The sequence below is a fragment of the Rana temporaria genome, chromosome 1 (assembly GCF_905171775.1).
Source record: "Rana temporaria chromosome 1, aRanTem1.1, whole genome shotgun sequence".
Taxonomy (NCBI): domain Eukaryota; kingdom Metazoa; phylum Chordata; class Amphibia; order Anura; family Ranidae; genus Rana; species Rana temporaria.
The window spans coordinates 100,027,373-100,055,037 of record NC_053489.1 but is presented as its reverse complement, the minus strand read 5'-3'; the positions used below and the strand labels follow the sequence as shown (position 1 = coordinate 100,055,037).

The 27,665-nt window shown below is 43.8% G+C and overlaps 1 protein-coding gene across 3 annotated transcripts in view; it reads left to right on the top strand.

Moving 5' to 3' along the window:
* POLK (DNA polymerase kappa) overlaps window positions 1-27,665 on the top strand; it is a 143,156-nt gene that overhangs the window by 37,962 nt on the left and 77,529 nt on the right. For all 3 annotated transcript variants that reach the window (XM_040341254.1, XM_040341238.1, XM_040341245.1), the window contains exon 2: window positions 27,274-27,441. In XM_040341254.1, the coding sequence (XP_040197188.1) occupies window positions 27,304-27,441 (138 nt within the window). In that variant the 5' untranslated portion in view covers window positions 27,274-27,303. The remainder of the gene's footprint in view (window positions 1-27,273; window positions 27,442-27,665) is intronic.

Genomic DNA, 27,665 nt, shown 5'->3' with positions numbered 1-27,665 from the left:
TGACATTTTTAAAAACGTCATTTAAAATGATCGTGTGGGCTTCACATCGTTTTCCGTCTTCTAAAAAACGACAAAAAAAAAAATTCGAACATGCTTCAGTTTTTTATGTCGTTTTTGAAAATGTCGTTTTTTGTGTTGTAAAAAATGATCGTGTGTGGGCAAAAACGACGTTTTAAACCCACGCATGCTCAGAAGCAAGTTATGAGACGGGAGCGCTCGTTCTGGTAAAACTACCATTCATAATGGAGTAAGCACATTCATCACGCTGTAACAGACAGTAAAGCGCAAATCGTCTTTTACTAACATGGAATGAGCTAAAGCAGCCCAAAGACGAATGGAACTTCCCCTTTATAGTGCTGTCGTACGTGTTGTACGTCACCGCGCTTTGCTAGAGCATTTTGAAAAAACTATGGTGTGTGGGCAACGTCGTTTTTTATGATGAAGTTGGAAAAACTTGTTTTTTTTTTTTTTTCATGATGAAAAACTTGGTTTTCTTTCATGACAAAAAGTGATCGTGTGTACGGGGCATTAGTCGTGCATTTCACAAATCTGGCTTTTATGGAAGAATGGGTTGTCCCGATACCGATACTAGTATCGGTATCGGGACCGATTCCGAGTTTTTTCGGCGGTACTCAGACGCCGATACCCCGCCCCGATACACAAATAGAATACTTGCCGCCAACCACCGCTGCCACCGAAGCCGCAATCCGCCGCCATTCGCCGCATCCCCGCTGCCGCCGACTGTGTAATACGGGCGGGAACATTACAGCTTTGAATAGCTGTAATGATTCGCACCACGCATAGACACTCCCCCTCGCTCGGGTGAACTGTCCAATCCCGAGCGAGGGGGAGTGTCTATACGCAGCGCGACGCCAATCATTACAGCGATTCAAAGTTGTAATGTTCCCGGCGTAGTACACAGTCGGCGGCAGCGGGGATGCAGGTAAGCGTGACATGGCTGGATGGGGGGAGACGCTGGATGGGGGGAGATGCTGGATGGGGGGAGACGCTGGATGGGGGGTGACGCTGGCTGGATGGGGGGAGACGCTGGCTGGATGGGGGGAGACGCTGGCTGTATGGGGTGACGCTGGCTGGATGGGGGGTGACGCTGGCTGGATGGGGGGTGACGCTGGCTGGATGGGGGGTGACGCTGGCTGCATGGGGGGTGACGCTGGCTGCATGGGGGGTGACGCTGGCTGCATGGGGGGTGACAATGGCTTTGGGAATACATTGCTGGATGGGGGGTGACAATGGCTGCATGGGGGGAGACAATGGCTGGTTGGGGGGAGACGCTGGCTGGTTGGGGGGAGACGCTGGCTGGATGGGGGGTGACAATGGCTGGATGGGGGGTGACAATGGCTGCATGGGGGGTGACAATGGCTGGGGGAATACATTGCTGGATGGGGGGTGACAATGGCTGCATGGGGGGAGACATTGCTGCATGGGGGATACATGGCTGGATGGGGGGATACATGGCTGCATGGGGGGAGACAATGGCTGCATGGGGGGAGACAATGGCTGCATGGGGGGTGACAATGGCTGCATGGGGGGAGACATTGCTGCATGGGGGGAGACAATGGCTGGATGGGGGGATACATGGCTGCATGGGGGGAGACAATGGCTGCATGGGGGGAGACAATGGCTGCATGGGGGGTGACAATGGCTGGGGGAATACATTTCTGGATGGGGGGTGACAATGGCTGGATGGGGGGATACATTGCTGCATGGGGGGAGACGCTGGCTGGTTGGGGGGAGACGCTGGCTGGATGGGGGGTGACGCTGGCTGCATGGGGGGAGACAATGGCTGCATGGGGGGAGACAATGGCTGCATGGGGGGATACATGGCTGCATCTGTGGGGGGACATCGCTGCATTTGGGGACACATTTTAAAAAAAGTATCGGTATTCGGTATCGGCGACTACTTGAAAAAAAGTATCGGTACTTGTACTCAGTCCTAAAAAAGTGGTATCGGGACAACCCTAGCAAGAAGATATCCCAATAAAATCCATTTATGTTTTTGGTTGTAACATGACAAAATTTGGAAAATTTCAAGGGGTATGAATACTTTTTCAGGGCACTGTATATGGCATTGTGTCTCATGTGGGTGCCAGTAAAGTCCACTGTCAGCCCATTGGCGGCTCTCCCTGTCAAAGGGCAGTCTGTGTTGATAATCAGCACATTGATTATCAGCACAGCCCCCATCAAATGTACTAATAAGCTGCCAATCTGTGCCCAGTCAGTGCCCCATCATAACCCCCTGCCAGTGCCCAATAAAGTGCCAGAGCCCACAACAGTGCCCAGCAGTAACACCTGTCAGTACCTCATCATCAGTGCTGTCCATTAGTGGCACCTGTCAGTGCCCATCAGTGCTGCATATCAGTGCCGCCTATTGGTGCCTATCAGTGCCCTTCAATTCTTCAGTACCTCCTCATCGGTGCCCACCAGTGTCACCTCATCAGTGCCCGTCAGTGAAGGGGAAAACAAAATTTTAAGACAGAGACTAAGAAAAGCAAAACATTTTATCAAAAAATTTGGTATTTTTCAGTTTTGTTTAGCAAAAAATAAAAACCCCAGAGGTGATCACTTACCACCAAAAGAAAGCTCTAATTATGGGGAAAAAAAGATAAAAATGTAGTTTGGGTACAGTGTTGCATGAACACGCAATTGTCATTCATTCATTCATCGTGCCCCCGGCCACTCATGCCGTGAAACAGAAAGGAAGACCGGTGCAAGATGTCAACCCTCTCAGCGGTGACAGCGCGACACTGGAGGGCTTCATTCTAAGGTTAATTTCTTAAAATGTGCTAGTATGCGATGCATACTAGCAGATTATGACATTGCCTTGCAGGGAGATTTTTTTTAGCAACTGCGATTTAATACCGCTTTTATGTTTTATTTTGTGCCTGCATTTTTACAGTCTATAGTAGGAATTCTACTATTGCAACTGTATTTTCCTTACCCAGTATGTGTTGAAAACATTTATCACTTCTCTTTTGGAAAATGGCACACTGATAAATCACTAAGACCAATCGCAGGCTGGAACTCAAAATTGAAAATCAGCCAGCCTCAGATCTTTTTAGTACAGTCCGTTTTCTTTCTGTTTCTTATTTATTCTGTAATTGTTCATATGCTGACAGTGGTCAAAGTAAATCCAATTATCAAATCTTGGGTAACAGTAAATTGACGTATACTATATTCTAGGAAGGTAAAAATAGCTGCCTGCAACAATAAGGAAATCATGCTTCTTGCTTTTCAGGAACTTTAATTCTCCTGCTTTTTTATTGTGTAATATTCGTGTTGGCGCCAGTTCCCCTGAATCATCCATCTTACTTACTTTAGTATAACTTCATTTTCCATGTGCCAGCAGGTAAAACCTATATATCAAATACTTCCCAGGAAACCAAAGCTGTGTTCCAAGATTTGTAGCACAAATGCACACAATCTTTAGGGCTTGCATATAGAAACTGGAGCAAAATCAGATTATTAAGTGGAAGTTAAGCCAAAAACTTACTAACCTAATCTACTGGCAGCTGCATTCTAAGAATAACGTATATAACACTGTAAAGGGTCTGTGGCATGATGAGGTGGTGACATCACAAAGGGCGGGGCCTGCGGATGACATCATAGATGGCCACACTCCATAGCTATATACCGTATTTATCGGCGTATACCGTGCACTATTTTGCCCTGAAAATCTCGGCGCCTCTCACGCTGACGTCCTGAGCGTACAGGACGTCAGCGCGAGAGTTGCCGAGCCTGCCCGACGATACACGAGTGTACTGCGCTCGGTATATGTCGGCGCAGTATTCAAACTCGGCGCGGGAAACGAGCGGGGAGGACGCCGGACCAGACGAAGAGGACACCCAAAGCCGCAGACGGAACGCCGGACCCGACGAGGCCGCCGCGCAAGACACCAAAACTGTAAGTACAAAAAATATTTTTTCCACAGGAATTCGGGCAACTTTAGGGGTGCGCGCTATAGGCGGGAGCGCGCTATACCCCGATAAATACGGTAAGTAGTGGCAAAGGCCAGAGCTAACACTACAGAGGGAGCTAGCGTCGAGAAGAACTGCAGGGAGAACCGGCAGAGGAGGAAGACAGTGGAGAGAGAAGAAGGAAGAAGACATCAGCGCAGCGGGAAGATCCGGAGGATGAAGACATCACCTGAAAGAGAAGAACCGGAGGGAGAAGACACAATGGAGCTACTTTAATAAAGTACTGTGTACTAGTTTTTTATTTATCTTTTGACACTTTTTTTGGGTGAATGAGTAGGGGTACAATTTACCCTATACTCATTCACATAGGGTGGGGGGCCGGGATATGGGGGCCTTCTTGTTAAAGAAAAAATAGAGAGTTTGGTCAGCGGGACTTTAAATGAGGTCAGTCACCATGCGGAGTAAGCATATAAGATATACAGTATTGCTTAATTGGTTTCCAACACAAAAGGGGGGAGTAAGTTCGGGACTTGGAATGAGAAATGTATAACAAAAAGCAGTCTTGGCAAAGAGCATTTTATTATGCCTTGTGATTATAATGTAAAGCATACTGAATGACAAAAATTGCATCCACAAAATCGCATAAACATGCTACAAATTACATATGCATATTAACACCATGGTACTTGGCATATCGTGGAGTAAGGACAAGTCCTGCACAACATGAATCACTCGAGGGGCTTGATGGTATAATGAGAATGTAGGAGTAAAACATAAAATCATCTGTATGAACATGCCCGACACGTTTCGTTAGGATATACCAACTCTTCAGGGGCGAGCTCTCACTTATGCTTGGTTCCTAAATTCCATGTGATCCAACAAGGTACATTTCCATAACTTTCACCCAATACCTTTTAGCATTTTATTTATCCTTTTGGCTCCTTCATGATCTCACTCAGGCTACATCTTCCTTCTTTCTTAACCCACTTTCACACTTGGTGCTTGCTCAGTTCTTTCTTTTATCTGACCTGGTGCATAGGCTTTTTCACACTTCTTAATAATATTATACATTCATTATATACTACTGATCTCAATCCACAGAAGTGTTGGCCCACTGTCCTTCCACGTTCACACATTGGCTTTGGGGAATCCACAGTGCTCCCTGTTTGTCCACATGTCTCTACCTCAGCTCCCATGCCAGACAATTTCAACGGCTCTGGTCCTGTGCTCACATCTATACAGTTGACGTGAGTATTCATTGCCAGACAATTTCAACGGCTCTGGTCCTGTGCTCACATCTATACAGTTGATGTGAGTAGTCATAGGGTTATTTATCTTGTTCTTTATACATTATTTATAATATTCTACTACAAAATTATACCTTATGGTTATGTCTCTTTATAGATCACCATTGCATTCGCCCCTGAAGAGTTGGTATATCCCAACGAAACGCGTCGGGCATACATGGATGCATGATGTTCATACAGATGATTTTATGTTTTTTATACTGTTTTACTCCTACTCCTCTCATTATTCCATCAAGCCCCTCCAGTGGTTTATGTTGTGCAGGCCTTGTCCTTGCTCCACGATATGCCAAGTACCATGGTGTTAATATGCATATGTAATTTGTAGCATGTTTATGCGATTTTGTGGATGCAATTTTTGTCATTCAGTATGCTTTACATTATATCACAAGGCAAAATAAAATGCTCTTTGCTAAGACTGCTTTTTGTTATACATCTCTCATTCCAAGTCCCGAACTTACTCCCCCCTTTTGTGTTGGAACCCAATTAAGCAATACTGTATGCTCTGTTTAAAAAAAAGCAATACTGTATGGCCCGGATTCAGATACAAATGTGTATCTTTAGGCGGCCGTAACTTTGTGAGGTGAGTATGGTATTCAGAAAGATTATGCGCCCAAAGTTACGGCGGTGCAGCGTATAAGGGCCGGCGTAAGCCTGTGTAATTCAAAATAGGCTGTAGGGGGCGTGTTTGTATGCTAATTTGCCGTGACCCCACGTAATTGACGTTCTTAACGTTGTTTTTTTTTTTTTTTTTTAATTGACATTTTTCTACCACTAGGTGAATGGGTAGGGGTAATGAACGTTCCAAATGACATTTCCTGGTATAGATGGCATGTTCCCGCCCACCGGATGTTGTCATGCAGATCGGATTGCTGCTTCCATTTCCTGCCAGTTACTTGCATGCCTTTCTGCCATTTCCTGCCAGTTACTTGCATCAGTTCCTCCTGTGATTGTGCTTTAAAGTGGTGTTTCCATCCCAAATTTTTTTTTTCATTATTGTGCTCATTAGACCTAAAAAATAAAAATAAAATAGTTTTACTCATCTGGAAATGCCTGTTGCTATGCAGTCCCACGAAATCTGCCTTTAGAATCACCTAGGATCCTGACATCATCTCCCTCTAATGCTCCTGGGAAATGTGTGTCACCATTTCCCAGGATGCAGTGCGCTACCCAATTATCACTCCCCATCCAAGACTTCCAGGAAGTAAGTGTTTGTGGGCTTCACAATGCCCACAAGAAAAATGACAACGGTGTGGACACAGTTATTCAAAAAAGATAGTTTTATAAACTATGCGGAGCAGCGGCGGATTGTAAAATAGTAAGTGACCGGATTTATATGATAAAAACGCATGATGAACGGACATACATTTAAAAAATTATAATTGTGGTTGGAACCCCGCTTTAATATGCACAGCTGATGGCCGTTCTAATCTGACCTATCAAGCACTTGGTTTGCCAGGATGTTACATATATATGTATGGGCGTGCTTGTGTCATTGGCCACGCCTCTGATGATATCCAACTTCGGATGAAACATGTCAGGCTGGCTGATACAAGCACTTTGAGAGCCGCAGATTTTTAATGTCATGATGATCTTTGTACACCTGTAAGTAGACTACAATAAATGTTAGTATGTTTTACCTTACGGGCTTCACTATTGTTGCTTTCCTTCTCTTCATTGGTTAATTCCATGTGGTGATTGCACAATATATCCATCCATTGTCCGAGTCTTGGAATTTCTTGATATTATGCTGATCGATCCATCTGGTTTGGAATATCGTTTTCCCATTAACCCTCTGCATTGTATGATTACAACGCCTGTTGCCTTTACCATCTGGTAAGCAGATTATTAGCACGGTAGTGTGGTGTGTTCTGCCTATGTTCACATCTGTGATTTTTTGCAGGACTGCGACATTGAGGCAGACAGATCGGACACTTTGACACTTTTTTTGGGGACCATTGACATTTATACAGCAATGGAGCTAAAGATAGACACTGATTATTGTATACAAGTCACTGGCAGGAAAGGGTTAAACACTAGGGGGCGATCGAGGGGTTAAATGTGTTCCCACAGTGTGTGTTCTAACTGTGGGGGGATGGGACTGACTGGGGGAGGAGATGGATCGCTGTTCCTAATCACTTAGAACAGACGATCACTCTCTACTCCCCTGACAGAACCGAGATCTGTTTGTTTATATTGACCGATCTCTGTTCTGTCTCTCTCTTAGGAGTGATCGCAGGTGCCGGTGAACATTGCGGCCGCCGGGCACGTGCATCAGCTCCTACATTGCGCGCGCCCCCTATACCCCTTAAAGCGCACGCCGTACCGATACAGCGATTTGCGCGGGGGAGCCAACCTGCTGCCGTATCATGCAAAAGATACGAAGAAAGAGGATGGATAGCCGCACTCCAATGACCAAACGGTTGTCTTTTATTAAAAAAAACATAGCAAGTACATCACTTCACAAGGTGCAACAAAGGAACAGGTAGATAGCCGACGCATTTCGCACTGAGCTAGTGCTTAATCATAAGCCATGATTAAGCACTAGCTCAGTGCGAAACACGTCGGCTATCTACCTGTTCCTTTGTTGCACCTTGTGAAGTGATGTACTTGCTGTGTTTTTTTGAATAAAAGACAACCGTTTGGACATTGGAGTGCGGCTATCCATCCTCTTTCTTCGTATCTTATGCATGGTCAGTGCATCGCCAGCACCCACGGTATCCTGAGTCAGTCCATCTCTACATAGTGACCCACCTGGAGTGGTGATCCCTTCTCTTCTCTGCTGCCGTATCATGATGGCAGCTGGTCGGCAAGTAGTTAAAGTAGAAGTTCAGCCAAAACTAGTTCCAAACCTACTCGTTGAGCTGTTCGTGGCAGCTTCAGTGTGTGGGAGTGTGCTGGAGATGCAGCCCACAACGGAAGCCTCATAGCAAGTCAATGGATGAAGTCACTTTCCAGGAATTTCTCAGCTGTTGTCGGTCCTCTCCTGCACACAGCATGGAGACTGGATCGGCTTAAGAAAAGGTATGTACCGTATATCGTTTTTCCCTATCCGTCTTTCAGGACAGCCACAACTTGAGAGATAGGCTCCTCCTCTTCCTTAGGAAACACTGCACAGCCTTTAAAATCTCTCCTCCCCCTGCTAGACCTCAGTTCTTAGTGTTTCCTCCGGTGGGGAGACACTGCTGAGGAACCAGGCAGTGCAGTCAGGGGACTGTAGCCATTATTTTTCCTATGTGGGAGGCAAGGGCTTCCTAAAGGAGATGGGGCGAAAAACTTACCGCCAAAAACGCACCCCAACCCATGTTGAGCGCGGCACTCGGTTTGTGGGGGGTCCCTATCGTGTCCACAGGACCGCGGCGGGGGAACTCAGCTCCGGGCACCCTGATTACAGGCCGCAGGTTGTTTTTCAAAAATCGCGGGCCGAGTGGCGGGCGACGTCACTTCCGGCGCGCCTCGGAAAGGATTCCCTTTGACCCGCGACTTCCGGTTCCGGGTCGCGGCGCTGATAGAGACCCACGCGTCCTGCTGGAGGTGTCGGATACTCGTTGGGACGAGTTAGACACAGCGCAACCACCCCACTATGTCGGTGACTTCTCCGGAACGGGACCCGACCAGGGACGCTACCTCCAGCCAGTCCAAGGTAAGGGTTTCCTGGGGAGGGTTTCCCAAAACCTTAGACTGTGTCTTTTTCCTTCCTCTACTTTCCCTTGGTGGTTGGGGGAGAGGAGGGAAAGACAGCAAGGGCACCTAGCAGTAGTGTCTGTCTAGTGCTTCCCAGAGGGTTGTAACCATGTGGTTGTTACAAAAAAAGTTTTTTTTTTTTTTTTTTTTTTTTTTTAAATCTTTGCTTTTTTTAAATGTGGGTCCTTATGTCTTCTATTTCAGAAGAGCCTAGAAAAAAGTCAAGAAAAAACAGGAAGGACACATAGTTCTAAGAAGAAATGTGCTTCCTGTAGGGACTCCCTTCCTGATTCTTGGACGAAAGTTTTATGCAGAGACTGCATAAACTCTCTAGTTAGGGAAAGGGATGCAGAACAGGGGGATAGTTTAGCTGCTTCAGTTAAAGAACTGGCCTCTACCTTTTCCTCTTTCAAAACCTTGTTTGAAAGGGTGCAACCCCCCTGGTACCCACACAGGTTACAGCCCACCCTGATGTTCAGGGTCCTGCACCTGCCTCTCCTGATCCTTCAGCGGAGGCAGTTGATTTTGCAGGCCCTTCTCAGGGGCAGCACTCCTTAATGGAGAATGTTGCTTCCGACTCGCAGGCAGAGTCAGGTGAAGAAGACCAGGACAGTGAGTCCAAGAAGTCTTCCAGATATAAACTATCTCTTGATGAGGTTGAGGAACTGCTAGGTGCCATTTACACAACCCTAGGCATTCACACGGATAGTAAACCTCTTAGTCTCCATGACCAGATGTACAAAGGTCTGGGGGAACACAAGGGCAGGGTCTTCCCAGTGCACGAACTTCTGGTTGATACTGTTAAGAAGGAGTGGCAGGACCCTGAAAGAAAGCCTTTCTTTTCTCAATCCCTTAAGAGAAGGTTTCCCTTTTCGGAAGATTCCACGTCCGTTTGGAATAAGAACCCTAAATTAGATGCGGCCTTTTCCCAAGTCTCTAAAAAGACTGATTTAGCATTTGAAGATATGGGCAACCTGACGGATGCTATGGATAAGAGAATGGACTTGTTGTTGAAAAAAGCTTGGGAGTCCATAATTGGCAATTTAAAACCAGAATTAGCAGTTACAGTAGTGGCCCGTAATTTAGAGCACTGGCTCTCAAAGATCCAAGAACATATTGAGGCAGATACGGACAAGGACACTATTTTGGCTTCCTTCCCCACAATTTTAAAAGGGGTAGCCTACATTGCGGATGCTTCAGCAGAGTCCGTCCGCATGTCAGCCAGGTCAGCAGCCCTGGCTAATTCTGCCAGAAGAGCTCTCTGGCTCAAGACTTGGTCAGGAGACATTGCGTCCAAGTCTAAGTTATGTGGGATTCCCTTTACAGGAGATCTCCTATTTGGTCCCGACCTGGAGTCAGTCTTAGACCGCACGGCGGATAAGAAAAAATCTTTTCCGTTTAAACGTAAAACTCCACTAAAAGGGAGAGGGTTTCGTCCCCAGAGACAAACAGGGGTCCCGAAACCAGAGACTCAAAAAAGGATCTGGACACCCAGGGGTAGGGGAAGAGGAGCGATTTTTCGCCCACCTGACCAGCCCCCCAAAAAACAATGACTCCCAGATCAGAGTGGGGGGAAGGTTGGGGGCCTTCCTCCCACAATGGGAGTCTTTTTCCCCAAACAGGTACGTATTGGCGATAGTGAGAAGGGGGTATTCCCTGGAGTTCTCATCCCTTCCGCCACAGAGGTACCTGGTCACTCAGCTTCCCAGAGCCAAGGAAAAAGCAGAGGCTCTAGTGGGGGCCTTGAGGGATCTGGAGAACCAAAATGTTGTTTGCAGAGTCCCAAAAGGAGAGGAGAAAAGAGGGTTTTACTCCCACGTTTTCGTGGTAAAGAAACCCTCTGGCAAGTACAGGTTAATCCTAAACCTGAAACCGCTGAACAAGTCAGTAACATACAAAAGATTCCGTATGGAGTCAATTTTCATGGTAAGGGCCCTCCTACCACAGAATTGCTTTATGGTCTCCCTGGACCTCAGGGACGCGTACCTGCACGTACCCATTGCAGAGGGGTCTCAGGAATTTCTACGGCTAGCGATAGACTTGGGAACTTCGGTGGTGCACCTACAGTTCCAGGCCTTGCCATTCGGTCTATCCTCCTCACCCCGCGTGTTCACAAAGGTCCTGGCAGAACCAATAGCTTTTCTGCGTCTTCAGGGAGTGGGTATAATAGCGTACCTGGACGACCTGCTTCTTTTTGCAGCCTCTCCGGAACAAGTATCCAGGGACCTGGAACTAACCAAAAAGACCCTTATGGACCTAGGTTGGCTGTTAAACCTGGAAAAATCCAGTCTAATACCATCGCAGCGCATTCCTTATTTAGGGTACACCCTGGACTCTACCCTTCTAAGGGTCTTCCTTCCATTAGAGAAGGCTCTAAAGTTAGAAAAGTCGGTATCTGCCCTCCAGGGCAGCCATCATGTTTCAATCAGATTCCTAATGTCAACACTAGGACTGTTAACTTCCACTCTACCGGCAGTCCAGTGGGCAGGGATTCACTTTCGGGCCCTGCAGGCCTTTGTACTCAGAGTCTGGGATCACAGCTCAGAACACCTAGACGTCCTGGTACAGGTTCCAAGTCAGGTAAAGAGATCCCTCTGGTGGTGGAGAAGGATCACCAATTTGTCGCAGGGTCGTCTGTGGCATATCCGGTCTCCACTGGTTGTCACCACAGACGCCAGCGGCAGAGGTTGGGGGGCTCACCTGGGTGTATTTCCAGCACAGGGTGTTTGGGAAGTGGCAGAGCTGAAACATTCCTCCAACTGGAAGGAGCTGAGGGCGATCGGTTTAGCGCTCATCTTCTTTCAGGAGAGACTTCGAGGACACCACGTCCAGGTGAGGTCAGACAATGCGTCGGCCGTGGCCTATGTGAACAAACAGGGTGGCACCAGGTGTGTAGCCCTGTCGGCCATAACAACAAGAATCTTTCGCTGGGCCGAAACAAACACCCTGTCCTTATCCGCAGTTTTTCTAAGGGGAATAGAAAACAGTACAGCGGATTTCCTCAGTCGAAGTCAACTGAGGGAAGACGAGTGGTCCCTCAATCAGGAGGTCTTCCATCTTTTGGTCAAGAGATGGGGGTCTCCGGAGATAGACCTCTTCGCGTCCAGGGAGAACGCAAAAACACATTGGTTTTTCTCTCGGGGCAGGGGAGAGGGAGCAAGAGGGATAGATGCCCTATCCCAGAGCTGGCGATTCGGGATTTGTTACGCCTTCCCACCCCCAGCTCTTCTACCACTGGTCCTGAGAAAATTTCAGCTGGAGAACACCTCACTTATCCTTGTGGCACCCCACTGGCCCAAGAGGGCTTGGTTTTCGGTCCTCAAGCAACTGACCACAGAACCCCCTCTTTTTCTTCCTCTTCGAGAGGATCTCCTCTCGCAGGGTCCAGTTCTATGTACACAGGTGGAACCTTGCGGCGTGGTTACTGAGGAGTCCTTGCTGAGGTCCAGAGGTTTTTCGGACAAACTGACTGCCACCCTTCTTAACAGTAGGAAGAAGGAGACGCGTTCTATCTATAAAAAAGTTTGGCTTCGTTTTAATACTTGGTGCCAGGAATTTTCCTTTCCAACACAAAGCCACAAGTCCGTTCTAGAGTTTCTTCAGTGCGGAGCGGATAAAGGCTTGTCAGTGAGTACCCTTAAAGGCCAGGTCTCAGCCCTCAGTGTGTTTCTAGAGAGCCCTCTAGCCTCCAATCCTTTGGTCATCAGGTTCTTTAGGGCTTTGTCCAGACAGAAACCTTCCCAGGGACCTCCCTTCCCCAAGTGGGATCTATCACTAGTTTTACAGGTGCTAACAGGGTTGCCCTTTGAACCCTTAGACAAGTGTTCGTTAAAGGATTTAACGTTTAAGACAGTCTTTTTAGTTGCAGTGACTACTGCCAGGAGGGTCAGTGAATTGGAAGCCCTGTCCATTCGTCCTCCTTTTTGTGTAATTTTTCCGGATCGGGTTGTTTTTAAAACCGATCCGGCTTTCCTTCCGAAAGTGGCTTCTAAGTTTCATAGAAACCAGGAGGTTGTGTTACCTTCATTTTGTTCCAATCCCTCAGGTGAAAGGGAGTTTAAGTTTAGTACATTAGATGTTAGGAGATGCATCCTACAGTACTTGGAGCTGACTCGGGGTTTTAGGAAGTCAGACTCTTTGTTTTGTTTTCTGGGACCAGAAAGGGACAGAAAGCGTCTCGGCGCACAATTGCTAGATGGCTTAGACTAGTTATTGGGCAGGCTTACTCCTTGACTGGTAGGGAAGTCCCTACAGGAATAAAGGCACACTCTACTCGAGCGGTGGCTACTTCTCAGGCTGAAAGGGCTGGAGCGACGCCAGATCAAATATGCAAAGCCGCAACTTGGTCCAGCTACGCCACCTTCATCAAGCATTATAGAGTAGACTTGGTGTCAGCAGGTGAACAAGCCTTTGGGAGAAAAGTCTTGCAAGCCGTGGTCCCACCCTAAATTGTAAGTACTCGATTATCCTCTCAAGTTGTGGCTGTCCTGAAAGACGGATAGGGAAAAATGGAGTTACACTTACCGGTAACGTCCTTTCCAGTAGTCTTTCAGGACAGCCCTAGTTACCCTCCCGAAAAGTTGGAAGAAGGGGTTTTTAATCCAGGAACATAGTATGATATTGATGTTTTAACTATGGATTACTAACATGTTCTTGTGTCTCCCCAGCGGACCGGAGTGCTCGTATAAAAACTGAGGTCTAGCAGGGGGAGGAGAGATTTTAAAGGCTGTGCAGTGTTTCCTAAGGAAGAGGAGGAGCCTATCTCTCAAGTTGTGGCTGTCCTGAAAGACTACTGGAAAGGACGTTACCGGTAAGTGTAACTCCATTTTTTTTTTTTTTCTTTTTGCAGGGTTAGATTCGTTTTAGAATGTGGCTGAAAGTAGATTTAGCATCAGGTTTTTGGCAGAATTTCCACTTTAAATTATCTTATTTCACAATAATAAGACTTGGCAGCTTTGTCTGTTTATTTTCTGTTTTTCCAATCCCTCTTAGTAGGTTACCACGGTTGGTAAGCTAGAAGCTTTCTGAATCTCTGAACCCTAAATTGTTTTCCATAATAGAAAAGTGGTTTGGGGGCTTCTAAAATTTCACGGGTCTCAGGAGACTGTCCTGTTTACCTTTTGTCAGCCTACCTTCATTGTCAGAGTTTATAGTGCCTTGAAATTTTCCAGTTTGTCATGTTACAACCAAAAATGTAAATGTATTTTATTGGGGTTTTATGTGATGGATCAACATAATTGTGAAGTGGCAGGAAAATGATAAATGTTTTTCAAAATCTTTTACAAATAAATATCTGAAAAGTGTGACGTGCATTTTATTCGGCCCCCTTTACTCTGATACCCCTAACTACAAGCACAGCTGTTCTGTGAAGCCCTTAGAGGTTTGTTAGAGAGCCTTAGTGAAAAACGAAAACATCATGAAGACCAAGGAACACACCAGACAGGTCAGGAATAAAGTTGGGAAGAAGTTTAAAGCAGGGTTGGGTTATAAAAAAATATCCCAAGCTTTGAACATCTCATGGAGCACTGTTCAATCCATCACCCGAAAATGGAAATAGTATGACACAACTGCAAACCTACCAAGACATGGCCGTCCACCTAAACTGACAGGCTGGGCAAGAAGAGCATTAATCAAAGAAGCAGCCAAGAGGCCCATGGTAACTCTGGAGGAGCTGCAGAGATCCACAGCTCAGGTGGGAGAATCTATTCACAGGACGACTATTAGTTGTGCACTCCACAAATCTGGCCTTTGTGGATCAGTGGCAAGTAGAAAGCCATTGTTGAAAGAAAGCCATAAAGAAATTCCATTTTCAGTTTGTGAGAAGCTATGTGGGGGACGTGGCAAACATGTGGAAGAAGGTGCTCTGGTCAGATGAGACCAAAATTGAACTTTTTGGCCTAAAAGCAAAATGCTATGTGTGGTAGAAAACTAAGACTGCACATCACCCTGAACGCATCATCCCCACTGTGATACGTGGTGGTGGCAGCTTCATGTTGTGGGGGTGCTTTTCTTCAGCAGGGTCAGGGGAGTTGATGGGAAGATGGATGGAGCCAAATACAGGGCAATCTTAGAAGAAAACCTGTTGGAGTCTGCAAAAGACTTGAGACTGGGACAGTGGTTCACCATCCAGCAGGACAACGACCCTAAACATACAGCCAGAGCTACAATGGAATGGTTTAGGTCAAAGCATATTCATACGTTAGAATTCCCCAGTCAAAGGTAAGACCTAAATCCAATTGAGAATCTGTGGTAAGACTTGAAAATTGCTGTTCAGACGCTCTCCATCCAATCTGACAGCTTGAGCTATTTTGCAAAGCAGAATGGGTTAAAAATGGCATTCTCCTAGATGTGCAAAGCTAGTAGAGACATCCCCAAAAAGACTTGCAGCTGTAATTGCAGTGAAAGGTAGTTCTACAAAGTATTGACTCAGGGGGGCTGAATACAAATGCACACCACACTTTTCACATCTATCATTTTTCACACTGTATCATTTTCCTTCCACTTCACAATTATGTGCCACTTTGTGTTGGTCTATCACATAAAATCCCAATAAAATACTTTTAAGTTTTTTGTTGTATTATGACAAAATGTGGAAAATTTTCAAGGGGTGTAAATACTTTTTCAAAGCACTGTACATATACTTACATTTTGTAATTTCCTTTTTTACATCCTGGAAACACCCCCTTTCAACAGTATTTTATTGTTGATTCTGCGCAAAAAAAACTGCCCTGTTTAGGTCTGTGAACTGCATTTCTTCATTTAGTGGGCATCTGTAGACAGGCAGATACCTTCCCGTTGTACATCCTCAAGGACATACAGAAAAGGGATGATCCGTATAGTGCAAAAAAAATAAAAAATTATTCCTGGAACTGGCAGATCTTCAAAAGTCATGGGACCATGAAAATTGTCTACATTGTTTATTTATAATTATAAATGAACTTTATTGTTTCAAATAAGAACTTGCCTTGTCATCAGACAAACCAACTATGTGCAAATTTGAGATTCCTACATCTTTCAGGGAAGAGTAAAGAAATAAAATTTACATAAAATATGGACTGTAGTCTAAATACAACACATGATTTTATTTAAAACAATATGTACGGTATATCATTTTTGAATATGAATAGTTTTTTTCAGCAGCAAAAAAGTAAAATTATCTTTTTTTTTTTTTTTTTTTTTTTCTTTTTTATTTCCTGGGTGTTTCGCTGTTGAGTTGTTGTTCATGGGCCAGTTTTTGGTGTTTGAAAGTATTTCTGAATGCATAATTTTCTATGTAGAAAACACATAAAATAATAAATGTTGTCTATAAACACTGAGGCCCAGATCCACGTACCTCGGCGCATCTTTAAGTCCGGCGTAGCGTAGCTCAGATACACTACGCCGCCGTAACTTACAGCGTATTTTCCGTATCCGCAAAGAATTTGCGCCGTAAGTTACGGCGGCGTAGTGTAACTGTGTCGGCGTAAGGGCGCGCAATTAAAATGGATAAGATGTGGGCGTGTTTTATGGTAATTCCTATTGACCCCACGTAAATGCCGTTTTTTTTTAACGGCACATGCGCCGCCTGTGGGGGTATCGCAGTGAGCATGCTCGAAATCACGCCGCAAATAGTCAATGCTTTCGACGTGAACGTAATTTACGCAAAGCCCTATTCGCGAACGTTTTACGCAAACGACGTACACAACGGAAAATTCTACGCTGGCCCGACGTCCATACTTAACATTGCGTACGCCTCATACAGCATGGGTAACGTTACACCGAAAAAAGCCTTACGTAAACAACGTAAAAAATGCGCCGGGTGGACGTACGTTTGTGGATTGGCGTAGCTAGCTAATTTGCATACTCGATGCAGAAATCAACGGAAGCGCCACCTAGCGGCCAGCGTAAATATGCACCTTAGATCCGACGGCATACTAAGACGTACGTCAGTTGGATCTAGCCCAGCTTCAGGCGTATCTTGTTTTGTGGATACGAAACAAAGATACGCCGGAGCAACCTAGAAGTTACGCGGCGTATCAAAAGAAACGCCAGCGTAACTGCTTCGTGTATCCGGGCCTGAGAACCTCCAACTTCTCCTTTTTAAAAATTATTCTCACATTAACATTTCACTCTTTCCCTTCTTGCACCCTGGCACCTATCCCAATGCTAAATATTTAGGAGTCTATAATCCACTATATTATCAAAAGTATTGGGGCACCTGACTTTACACGCATATGAACTAATGAAATCCCAATCTATAGGGTTCAATATTGAGTTGGCCCACCCTTTGCAGCTATAACCGCTTCAACTCTTCTGGGAAGGCTGTCCACAAGGTTTAGGAGTGTGTCTATGGGAATGTTTGACCATTCTTCCAGAAGCGCATTTGTTGGGTCAGGTACTGATGTGGACAAGAAGTCCTGTCTTGCAGTCTTCGCTCTAATTCATCTCAAAGGTGTTCTATGGGGTAATGTCAGGACTCTGTGCAGGCCAGTCAAGTTCCTATACCATGTCCATGTCTTTTTTTTATAGACCTTGCTTTGTGCACTCAAAATATTTTGGTGGAGGTGGATTATGGTGTGGTGTGTTTTTTCAGGGGTTGGGCTTGGCTCCTTCGTTCCAGTGAAGGGAACCCTTAAGGCGTCGGCATACCAAGACATTTTGGACAATTTCATGCTCCCAACGTTGTGGGAACAGTTTGGGGATGGCCCTTTCCCATTCCAACATGAGTACGCACAATTGCACAAAGAAAATAAAGGGTAATTTACCTGATGGGACATAGATGCCAAAATGTAAAAGAAATAAAGATAAATATACAACGAAAATTCTGTTCTCTACAAAAAAAGTTAGGCTTTACAATACACTTAAACACCCAGCCTAACCTAGCCTAAGCAAAAACCTATCCCTTAGTAAAATTTTAAAACAAAAATTGCATTGCATACTAGCACATTATGAAAGACTTCCCTTGATACAAAGCCCTCCAGCTGCACACTGTCACTGCTGACAGGGCTTTCCCCAGTCTTCCTTCCGGGCTTGCGGGCACCAGCCATTTGATTGGCTGAGCCACAATGGCGTCATGCCCACGGCGCAGGGCTTTGAAGTAATGGCATGAGTAAGCTGTTCCTTAAGGACGCATGCGCCGGTGACGTCACCGCCTGCCATACAAGCGAATATCTCCTAAATGGTGCACATTTAGGAGATATTAATTTTACTTACAGGTAAGCTTTATTATAAATGTAAAAACAAACTACTCACTTAGTCTAGGTTCACATCTATGCGGCTGCGCTTAATACTTTTTTCAGGCAGTTTTGCAGTGCATTTTGCATTTTAAACGTGTGGTTTCTTTTTATGCGTTTTTTTTTACATGAATTTTGCGCTTTACGTTTTTTTTCTCTTTAAACGCACTGTAAAAACATTGTATATAGCTGGTTGCTACGGATGGGGGGCCTGGAAGCCGGCCGCCGCGTCCTTAACAACCCATGAGTCATCAGTATGAAAAGAAAATGACGTGGGGATCCCTCCCAAAATCCATATCCGACCCTTATCCAAGCATGCCGCCTGGCAGGTTAGGAAAGGGTGGAGACAAGCGAGTGCCCCCCCCCCCCACCTCCTGAACCATACCAGGCCGCATGCCCTCAAATGGGGGGTGATGGGTTCCTTGGTGGGGACAAGGGCCTCTTCCCGATAACCCTGACCGGTAGTTGTCTGGGTCTGACGTCACAAGGGGCAGGCTCTCCGATTTATGTCATTGGATGACCACGCTCCATGGCTATATAAGAGACAGGTGACAACACAGTGGAGGAAGACAGCCACAGAAGAGCAGTTTTTTTTTTGCTGGTAACCGGCAGCGAGGAAGAAGACAGCTTGGAGAAAAGAGGGAGAAGACGGCTTGGGGAGAGACAGCTGCGGGAGAAGACCTAGAGGGGGGACCCCGTGCCTTTTTTTTCCCAATCGGTTTTTCGCATTTTTTCTTTTTACATTCAGTGGGGAACCTCACTGACAACTGACTCATTGGTTGTTAAGGACACGGTGGCCGGCTTCCTGGCCCCCAGCTTAGCAACCAGCTATATATAATATTAAAATAACATCAAAAATCGCATCACAAACACAACAATTGTGTTTCTGGTACGGTTCCAAGTCTATTACCTGCAAATCATGAGGTAAAAAAGTCCCGACCCTTTCCCAAAATGTACCAGCCGCAAAACGCATAGATGTGAACTTGTACCATAGGAAACCATGTTAAATGGACTGTAGTGCATTTCTGCAAAACGCACTAAAAACAGATAGGTGTGAACCTAGGTTAAATGGCAAAAAAGAAACCTAAAGGTAGAACACCGAACATTTATTTTTCTTTCAGTTGGGGCCAAATAAAGTATTTCTATCAATAGGTTTACATGTGTTAACTTCTAAATAAGAACAAGTATAAGCAGCATAAATTTGTAAAATACTAAAACAATTGCTCGCTAAAATATTAATGTGTTTTATGCCACAGAAGTATCTTTTAAATAATTCATTACTGTAAGCGAAAATTTGAAGACATTTACAGATTTTCTAAGAAACCTTTTTAATGATTTTATTTTGAGATCAAATTTAAAGGGGGTTTTCATTGTCCAAGTGTAAAGGAAGCTGTCTGCCAGGCAAGAATTAAAAATAATCATGGCTAGAAGTGTTTGATTGGAAAGATGGCATGCTTTGATTTGGACACCCTGTTAAAACCAATTTAGTGTATTGATCTTGTGTTATCAAAAATGTGGTCCCTTTGACAATTGATGTGCAAACTGCTGGTGCTATATGAATCCTGCATAAATAGTATATATATTCTAATCTGTTTATTGGCCTTGCACAATCCAGAGAATTAGTTTAGAATCTTATATATATTATATATATATTCTAATCTGTTTATTGGCCTTGCACAATCCAGAGAATTCGTTTAGAATCTTATATATATTATATATATTCTAATCTGTTTATTGGCCTTGCACAATCCAGAGAATTAGTTTAGAATCCGAATTTCTGGATTGCTCCTGCATATGAACACTAATCAGGGGTTTAGTTTTAAGAGTTGCTATGCAAATGTCTTGGCATTTATTTCTACAAAAGAATCTTAGTAATATTTGTAATGTTGGCTCAATGTTCTTAGGGTTATTTTCCCTTAGGAAAGAATATTAGGAAATGTTAAATTCGGCCTGCAAAAGGTGACAAGTAGGAACTGACAATGTCAACATTTCAAATATTGCGGGTATTATTTGTGAGCTTATTGCAAATGCTGCAAATTTTTAGTGATGACCAGCTGAAATTGTAGTTTAGTTTGCACTTTACTGAAATATATATATATATATATATATACACACACACACAGTGCCTTGCGAAAGTATTCGGCCCCCTTGAACTTTGCGACCTTTTGCCACATTTCAGGCTTCAAACATAAAGATATAAAACTGTAAAAAAAAAATTTAAGAATCAACAAGTGGGACACAATCATGAAGTGGAACGAAATTTATTGGATATTTCAAACTTTTTTAACAAATAAAAAACTGAAAAATTAGGCGTTCAAAATTATTCAGCCCCCTTAAGTTAATACTTTGTAGCGTCACCTTTTGCTGTGATTACAGCTGTAAGTCGCTTGGGGTATGTCTCTATCAGTTTTGCACATCGAGAGACTGACATTTTTGCCCATTCCTCCTTGCAAAACAGCTCGAGCTCAGTGAGGTTGGATGGGGAGCGTTTGTGAACAGCAGTTTTCAGTTCTTTCCACAGATTCTCGATTGGATTCAGGTCTGGACTTTGACTTGGCCATTCTAACACCTGGATATGTTTATTTGTAAACCATTCCATTGTAGATTTTGCTTTATGTTTTGGATCATTGTCTTGTTGGAAGACAAATCTCCGTCCCAGTCTCAGGTCTTTTGCAGACTCCATCAGGTTTTCTTCCAGAATGGTCCTGTATTTGGCTCCATCCATCTCCCCTGTCCCTGCTGAAGAAAAGCAGGCCCAAACCATGATGCTGCCACCACCATGTTTGACAGTGGGGATGGTGTGTTCAGGGTGATGAGCTGTGTTGCTTTTACGCCAAACATAACGTTTTGCATTGTTGCCAAAAAGTTTGATTTTGGTTTCATCTGACCAGAGCACCTTCTTCCACATGTTTGTGTTTCCCAGGTGGCTTGTGGCAAACTTTAATCAACACTTTTTATGGATATCTTTAAGAAATGGCTTTCTTCTTGCCATTCTTCCATAAAGGCCAGATTTGTGCAGTATACGACTGATTGTTGTCCTATGGACAGTGTCTCCTACCTCAGCTGTAGATCTCTGCAGTTCATCTAGAGTGATCATGGGCCTCTTGGCTGCATCTCTGATCAGTCTTCTCCTTGTATGAGCTGAAAGTTTAGAGGGACGGCCAGGTCTTCGTAGATTTGCAGTGGTCTGATACTCCTTCCAGTTCAATATTATCGCTTGCACACTGCTCCTTGGGATGTTTAAAGCTTGGGAAATCTCTTTGTATCCAAATCCGGCTTTAAACTTCTCCACAACAGTATCTCGGACCTGCCTGGTGTGTTCCTTGTTCTTCATGATGCTCTCTGCTCTTTAAACGGACCTCTGAGACTATCACAGTGCAGGTGCATTTATACAGAGACTTGATTACACACAGGTGGATTCTTTTATCATCATTAGTCCTTTAGGTCAACATTGGATCATTCAGAGATCCTCACTGAACTTCTGGAGAGAGTTTGCTGCACTGAAAGTAAAGGGGCTGAATAATTTTGCACGCCCAATTTTTCAGTTTTTTTATTTGTTAATAAAGTTTGAAATATCCAATAAATTTTGTTCCACTTCATGATTGTGTTGTTGATTCTTCAAAAAAATTACAGTTTTTATATCTTTATGTTTGAAGCCTGAAATGTGGCGAAAGGTCGCAAAGTTCAAGGGGGCCGAATACTTTTGCAAGGCAGTGTGTGTGTGTGTGTGTGTGTATGTATGTATGTGTGTATTTATATATGTGTGTGTGTGTGTATATATATATATGTATATATATATATATATATATATATATATATATATATATATATATATATATATATATATATATATATATATATATACACAGTACAGACCAAAAGTTTGGACACACCTTCTCATTCAAAGAGTTTTCTTTATTTTCATGACTATGAAAATTGTAGATTCACACTGAAGGCATCAAAACTATGAATTAACACATGTGGAATTATACATAACAAAAAAGTGTGAAACAACTGAAAATATATTTCATATTCTAGGTTCTTTAAAGTAGCCACCTACATATACAGCCCTCAAAATTTCCACTCGCCTACTAGCATTTGGTGAGTGGATTTAAGCAGGGGGCGAGTGATGACAGGGCTGCATGACCAATCTCCCTCCAATCTGTGCCTACACTTAGAGTCCTGATGAGATTGGCGGCCAAAGAGGAAAGGTGCATGCTCGGGAAAAGTAGTCTGGTGAGCCGCGCACAGGCAGAGCAGTACACAGGTGCTCTACTTACAATTCTCATTAAGCCATGGGACCTAACAGTATGACCTCTCTGAGCCTGCCCCCCTCCCCCGGGCCCCGACCAATGTAGCTGGAGAGCAGAAAGTAATGAGAGAGGTGGGGGATTGCAAAATTTACCACTCCGGTTCAGCGCTCACTGAAAGTTGCCCTGACATGAGAGCAGCAGCCTTCTAGTTTGTGCAGTTTTCTTCTCCTTGTGCTCTATGTAAGTGTCCAACAGTTTAGCCTGAGCACTGTGAACAGACTGGTCTCAATGTGTGCTGTGCGCTGTGCTATGGTGTCAATGGCTGTGCAGTTGTGTGGATCTCAGCGCTGGATTGTACTCCCTCCCGCTGTGCTGCAGCTCCTCTCCTCTCTGCCAGCCTGAATAAAAGGGGGAAGTGGGGACATGCAAGCATGGAGCCGCACACACAGGCTCCTGATGATGAGATGAATGGGAGAGAGAGAGAGGATGGATGGGAGTTGCAGAGGAGACGGCAAGAGAATGGGGAAGAGACCCAGTTCTAGTGCCCTGTCCCTCTGGTCTGCCCCCAGTGCCCTGTCCCTCTGGTCTGCCCCCAGTGCCCTGTCCCATTTTGTTAAAGTTGTTGTTGGTAATATTTAATTTTGTAACTTGATTCTGCATAAAACATTGTCATTCCATGAGATAATCTACGAGGGCGTGTTTACGGGTGCAATTAGGCGCAGGGCAGTGTATGAATTAGGTGGGGCAACTGGTGGCGAGTAACTCTTGAGGCCTGGCTAGTAGCTCAGGACTTGAAATTTTGAGCCCTGTATATATGTGTATATATATATATATATATATATATATATACAAAGTTTATGCAGTGAATTTAAATATGCATTTTTTAGGTTTAAATTATTTATTTTTTTTTTTTGGGGGGAAAAAAAGGATAAGAACTCAATTTGGCTACAGAGGGTCTGACTACTGCGCTTAGCTGACAGCGCTTTATTGAAGTTCACATGATATATGGAGGATGGAGTGTGTCTCAATTGTTCTGACATGCAAGGCTCCTGCTAAAACTAGTTTCCCCGCAGTGCTTGCACACATTTCAAATAAATCTTTTTTCACTTTCAAAGAGCAATCAGACTGACTTGTTCTGAAGGAATTCTGCTGTTAGACACAAGAATACCCTGTGGAGATAGTCAATATGGAACACACAGATTGACAAATTAAAACTTGGTGTTTCGAGTCACACTGCAAGTCCTTTTTCTGAAAAGACTTGACTGAACTATATAATCTTTACTTTTCCTACGTTCCTTCTTCTCCAGGAAAAGCTGGGACATAGGGAGTTGAAAGCAGAAAGGTTTTTAAAGAACTGCCTGACTTGGTCATAGTTGGGTTCTGTCTAGTGTACTGGTTATATTTAATGTCTAGGGAGCAGCTGTGCCGAGAGAAAAATAATCGGAAAGTTTAGAGGTGATTTTGAATAAGTGCACTCTAAACACACCTTGCTGATTTTGGTTAAATTTTATTTTATTCACATTTTGCATCAAGTAATACAAAAATTAAAAGGAACCCCATGGGGGAAGGGTAGATATCTTTCAACCACGTTGAAATGTATACACTAAGGGTATCATAATAACACAAACGGTTTATAAGTTAAGACAACAGACCATAACAAGAGTTGGGCAAAACCATCTCGGAGCTTCTAGCGGGTACCAAAAAAAAAATAACATTGTCATATAAATTTGGTGTCACCCTCCACATAGATCACAAAGTCAGGTGCAACTTGTTAACTGATATATTTACTATTTGGAAAAGGGGTCATGTTTTGACCACTCTGGCAGATATCTCAAGGTGGATAGGAGAACTACAAGGAGAGTGAGATGAAGAAGGATAAGGAAGAAGGTGGGGAGGGTATATACGCTCCATCATGGCTCACTAGATGCTGTGGAGACCTCCTCCATAATCCAAGCTTGGAAGGCTGTGGAAAATCGAAACAAAGACCACAAGGTCCAACTTGGAGAATAGTACCTTTGGCGGCATGGCAATGCCAACAAGTATCCGCAACTATGATTGAATTGGGGGAGGACAGATTGGCACCTATACCACCTAGGGATGAGTTTAAACCCTCAAGTAATGAGATAGACGTAGAGTGGAGAGTGAATGGCCCCAAATTCAAAGCATCTAACGGGTGAAGTCTATTGGAAATACTATGGAAAGTTTGCAGTATCCAGGGAAAGGCACACAAGTTGATGGCTTTCCATTTGGTCCCATATCTTAGTGAAATATTATGGAACCAGTCCAATACTTTGGTGAAGACTGCCGCTTTATGATGGACAGAGACATCCAGTACATCCGAACCACCCCTGATGTTTCAGGAAGTGTTAAGATTTTATAGCGAAGTTGTGAACGAGAAGCATTCCAAATTAATGTAATTGTTAAGAATATTAATTTATAGATTTTTCGAAAGAAGGATGAAGGAAGATCAATTGGAATCAATTGAAGAAGTTAGAGGAAACATGGAATGATGTCCATTTTAAGTACATTAGTTCTACCACACCTTATTTTAACAGGTCCAGGAAAATCTGTTTCATTTGTAAATCTACCCAATATGTTTTTTTCTTATCGCATTAACTCTTGAGATCTTTTTCACACTGTATTGTAAGCTTGTGCTGTAAAGATATCAACTTTTTTTTTTTTTTGGCATTTGGCATTAAGACACCTAGTCAGCAAATGTGCAAGGAGCATCAAAGCAACATTTCTTAGTTTTATCACAAAGATACTTTTTTTTTTTTTTGTACAGCTTCCAGGCTTAACAAAAAAAAAAAAACCCTAACAGATTCCTTTATCCATGTTATACAGCATGGATAGACACATCTCTTGCTGTGGTTATTCTACAGCCGGCACCAGAGGTGGTCAGTATAACTGAACAGTGGCTGCATCTGATTGGATGCCGCCAATGTTTCACCAGCGATTTTCTGCCTGGCTCCTTAGATTTTTTAGTCAAAAGATGTCAGGTGGGAGGGTGGCACCAGGGCCTCCCACAAAGCAAATTGTACATTTTATGGCCAACTTTACCATTTAATTAAAAAAATAAAATATACAGCGCTTATGTGAGCATTATGATATGCACTTTTAATTATTTATATTTAATGAATTAGCATTAGCACTGTATTGTTTGTTTTTATAAATTTTGTACTCTAAATATCTGGGAAAGTTTATTGATACAGCAGCTGGGGTTTGTTAATAAAGGTGTGGCGCAGACATAACACATATACAGCTTTACAATTTTTTTTTTATCTGGTGGACTTCTTATTGGTGAGGTTTGGATTAGCAAGTAAAGCTGGCCATAAACTATGCTAATTCTGGCTAGTTGCCACCCTCTCACCATGGGCACCGCCCCCCCTATCCATCGCCGCCTCCCCCTATCCATGCGTCTGGTCTCTTTCAGGATGCCGGGTGCATGGATTCCAATGCAGGGTGGGTGATTTTTTTTTTTGAAGCACTGATTAGAGCCAGAATTAATATTTGCTATTGTAACACTGATCGTCCTCCTGGTCAATCGGGAAGCGGGTTTTGACACCTGTCACCAGATTGGCTAAAAGGACAGGCGATCCTATTGGATGCCAAGGAGGAGTGGAGGACCCACATGCTTGAAGCCACCGATGGAGGAGAGGACACAGTCGCTACCCGCCTAGATGGGGTAAGTGCTGGACCGACTGGCAAGCGGCAGGGGGAGGTGCTGTCGGCCAATCGGGGGGGTTGTACCACCCCCCACCCCCAAAAAAAAAAAACACCAGCCACCACTGCCTCCCACCCAACATCTCTCATAAGAAAACATTTGTGCAGACAGCTTCTGCATCCAATCGGATGTGCCCACAGTGCCTATTGAATTCTGACTGTTGGCACCAGCACCAGATTATCCTTGAACAAAAACCACATTGTTATCTTGATTTAAAAAAAAAACTACCCTGCTCCTTCAAATTTTTTTTATCACTACAGTTGAAAATGAACATGTATTAACCATTAGACAAATATTCCAAGAAGGAAAATTTTCGTACAAAACATATAGTGTATGACTGCTTTAGATTTTTTTTTCATTCAGCCCACAGGGTAAATGACAAGATCTAACAGTGTATGGCTAGCTTTAGGAGTTGATAAGAACTTCATGTGCTAGCGTAAAAACAAAGCAGTAGTAAAAAAAAAGTTATAGCTATATATAGCCTCTACATTTATCATGATGCTGATTGATGAATTGGCATTTTCAATATATGTTAAAGTTCTTAAAACTATTTTTAGTTGCCTCGTCTTCTTAATATTTTTTTTTTTTTAAAGTTACATAAGTATGTAGATTGTTGATGCTTTGTCTAGCCACCCAACAATGGATTCCCAGTTAGTGCCGGTTCACACTAGCGCGACTTGGGATACGACTTGTGTCGCCCCAAGTCGCGCGAACTTCAATTGAAGTGAATGAGAGCCGTCTTAATGTACACTACTGAAGTCGCTCCGACTTCAGAAAAGGTTCCTGTATGACTTTAAGGCGACTTCTATGCAACTTTGTAGGCAACTTGTACCCATAGATTTCAATGGAAGTTTGAATCACTGTCTTAACTGAAGCAACTTTACAGGAAGAGAAAATAGTTTACCCAGGCAAACACCTCCCTCCCACAAGGCTGATTATTCTGTGATTGGCCACAGCCAAAGTCGCCTGTCCTGGAGGCAACTTTAAGTCGTGTTGTAAGTTGCTCCAAGTCGCGCTGAAGTTGTCGTTTGTTAGGTGTTAGAATGTACAGTAAATGCTCTCAAGGCAACCATCTACCATGCATCTGGCATACTCAAAATTTCATGACGTCTGCATTGAAAAGTTAGCTGTTTATGGAAAATAAGAATGTTTGTTTTTTAGGTTGTGACCCTTCGATTACAAATCTAAAAAATGGATCAGCAAGATGAGAAAGAGACTGCTCCTAGCAATGACGCTTTCCAATACAGAATGGGTCTCAATGACAACAAGGCTGGGATGGAGGGGCTTGATAAGGAGAAAATCAACAAGATCATCATGGACGCTACAAAAGTGAGTTGGCATTCTATATTTTTTTTTTATTAGGGTTAACATGCAAGCTTAAAGAGGAAGCCCTTTTCTGTCCATATTTTACTTCTGTTACTTCACTGTGGAAAACCATTCGTTGTGTAACCAAATGCAGCTATGGGAGAAATCTCTTAATGTAAACCTTTTAAAAAAATATACAAAAGAAAATTCTGAAGATCAAACACCACCAGATTATTTCATCTGTTTTC